General features: G+C 35.6%; 1 protein-coding gene across 3 annotated transcripts in view; it reads left to right on the top strand.

Moving 5' to 3' along the window:
• LOC125043511 overlaps window positions 1-2500 on the top strand; it is a 474978-nt gene that overhangs the window by 373059 nt on the left and 99419 nt on the right. The window contains exon 2 of one of the 3 annotated variants that reach the window (XM_047639615.1): window positions 413-2140. The exons of the other annotated variants lie outside the window; for them this stretch is intronic. Within the exon in view, the coding sequence (XP_047495571.1) occupies window positions 413-454 (42 nt within the window). The 3' untranslated portion in view covers window positions 455-2140. Of the gene's footprint in view, window positions 1-412; window positions 2141-2500 lie in introns of those variants that run through there. 3 annotated transcript variants of the gene reach the window in all.

Raw genomic sequence — 2500 nt, 5'->3', positions numbered from 1 at the left:
TTTTTTTTTTTTTTTTTTTTTTGTTACACATTTTTCCAATTTACGAACTGAAATCAGATCAGGAGATTGACGATTTTTTTTTTTTTTTTTTAGATTATGAGCCACTGAAAACAGTAATACATTTATGTTTACTATGTCTGTCTGTCTGTCTCTCCCTCTTCCTTTCTCTTTCTTTCTCTTTCTCTCTTGCTCTTTCTCTCTCTGTATATATGTATGTAAACATACTATGTAAGCGAGTTTGTAAGTGCGTATATATGCATGGATGTGTAAATAAATAGCTTTTACTTACTTTAAATATAACTTTTCATCCACGGCCTGTGATATGCACTTCATGTTTTAAACATTAAATATTTTGAAATAAACTGTTGTCACATATCAAGTAAATGTTTAAAACTATTTCATGTCTTTCCAGGTATGTGGATACTCGAATTCTCACCAAAGGAAATCGAAATAAAATCAACATGATCCAGGTAAGTTAAAGGGAAAAATAAATGAAAAAAAGGAAGAAAGGGGAAATGATGAAAATCAATACAATCATGGTGATAGTATTGAATATGATAATATCCCATCAAAATTATCATGATTATCGTTATCATTGTTGTTATTATAATTATTATCATCATCATCAGCATCATCACAATCATCCTCGGCATTGCCATTATTATAATTGTAACAGGCAATATCTTCTATCTATTAATCATCTCCTATATCACATTATAAATTCTAGTACTGTTTCTTTCATATCCAAACTTGATTTTTACTTGCATTGGAGGAAGATAAAAATAGAGAGGAAAATAACAAACAATGAGGAAAAACACACATATATATAGAAATGTATATCTTCTTGTTACATTTATAAGCCCATAGCTTTTTCTCGATATCTTTCCATGTCAAATCAAATGAGTTAACGAAAATCGAGTGATGTAAAACGCACATATACTCTGGAATCGTAAACTATTACACTTCAGTAAAGAAAAGAGGATATTTAGGTGGATCTAGAATTATGAGTCAGTGTTTTAATATTTACATAGAACAAAAACCGTAAAGTGCTGAACAGACACACAATTCTCCTCCCATTTCTAAATCGAGCAGGTAAAACACAACCGTAATAAAGAGAGAAACACGCAATACACTACGTTTCTGAGGGAAAAATAATCCTTTTCGTGCAGTGATTCCAAACAAGATCAACAAGATATTTTTTTCTCCAAACATTATTCTGTGTTATGTTGGTTCCACATTGTTCTGATCTCCTGTTATGCACGAAGCTCTTTTCTCGTGTTCGTATGCGCACCCCATAGTCGGTATGAATAGGCACTTTATCAAACCGACGAGAACCAGCAGGAATGTCACGCGGCCGAATGCAATCCCCATTCCCAGGCTAAAGTTAGGATTTAATTTAGCTTGGAGAGCTATGCGTCAGTGTCTAGGCGACCGCTCTCTGGTGTCGAGGCTGCTAACAGTTAGCTGGGGAAACTTGTATCCAATTACAGTGAGCGAGCATTTGGTATTTCGTGGTAACGCATACTAATGCTGATATTGTAAGCGACACCCCACAGTATGAGTTAGGGGAGTAGTTGTTTACAAGGATGAAAAATAATGACACAAAATACAAATGAAAGAACCCCGAAAATAACTGTGAACTGTGCATAGATAACATTGCTGTTGCCTCTGATAAAAGTAATATAATCAAGGAAGTCTTCATAATAATGTGCATGCTATAAACACTGTAATGAGAGCACTAATGACATCACGCTGATGACGGCAATAATGATTTATACTGATTATTAAGACGATCATGATAAAAATGATAAGAATAATACTAATAACTACAATGACATCAAGAGTAATAATGATAACAATTGTAATATTTATTATCATTATAGTAATTCATACTATAATTCTGATAGTCAAAATATTGATAGAAGAGAATAAAAAGACATGTATTCCGATGATGGAGATAGTGATCCCAGTAATACTAATGATAATAGGTAAATCAACAGCAAACGCGAACATCAAACATATAACAGTTGATAAAGATTTTCCAGGACAGGCGAAAAAGCCCTCAAGTATTATCTTCCATAAGCCTCCACCAGTATCAGTTAAGCCTATGTACAAATATTACAGATAATTCCCTTATCGGATAGACGGAATATGGATGACGTCACAAAACGCTTCCGAACTGAAGTCACTTTAAGGGGTGTGTGTGTGTGTGGGGGGGGGGGGGGGGGGGGGGTGTAAAGGAAGGGGCACATGGATTGGGAATTGGGTTGCTCTCGGTGGCGGGGTATGTGTGATGATATTGGGCGTGCTTGTTTGTTTGTGTTTGTGTTTGTGTGTGAGTGTGTGTGTGTGTGTGTGTGTGTGTGTGTGTGTGTGTGTGTGTGTGTGTGTCAAATAGGCAGAGCGAGGGAGAGAGAGAGAGAGAAAGATATGGATGGATGGAGACATAAATAGATACTCTTACAGACAGACAGAGACAAAGGAAGAGAAGGGCGGAAGA

The sequence above is a fragment of the Penaeus chinensis genome, chromosome 34 (genome assembly GCF_019202785.1).
Source record: "Penaeus chinensis breed Huanghai No. 1 chromosome 34, ASM1920278v2, whole genome shotgun sequence".
In the NCBI taxonomy this organism is placed as follows: domain Eukaryota; kingdom Metazoa; phylum Arthropoda; class Malacostraca; order Decapoda; family Penaeidae; genus Penaeus; species Penaeus chinensis.
Note: the sequence above shows the minus strand (reverse complement) of the source record. Positions and strands in the feature narration are given on the sequence as shown.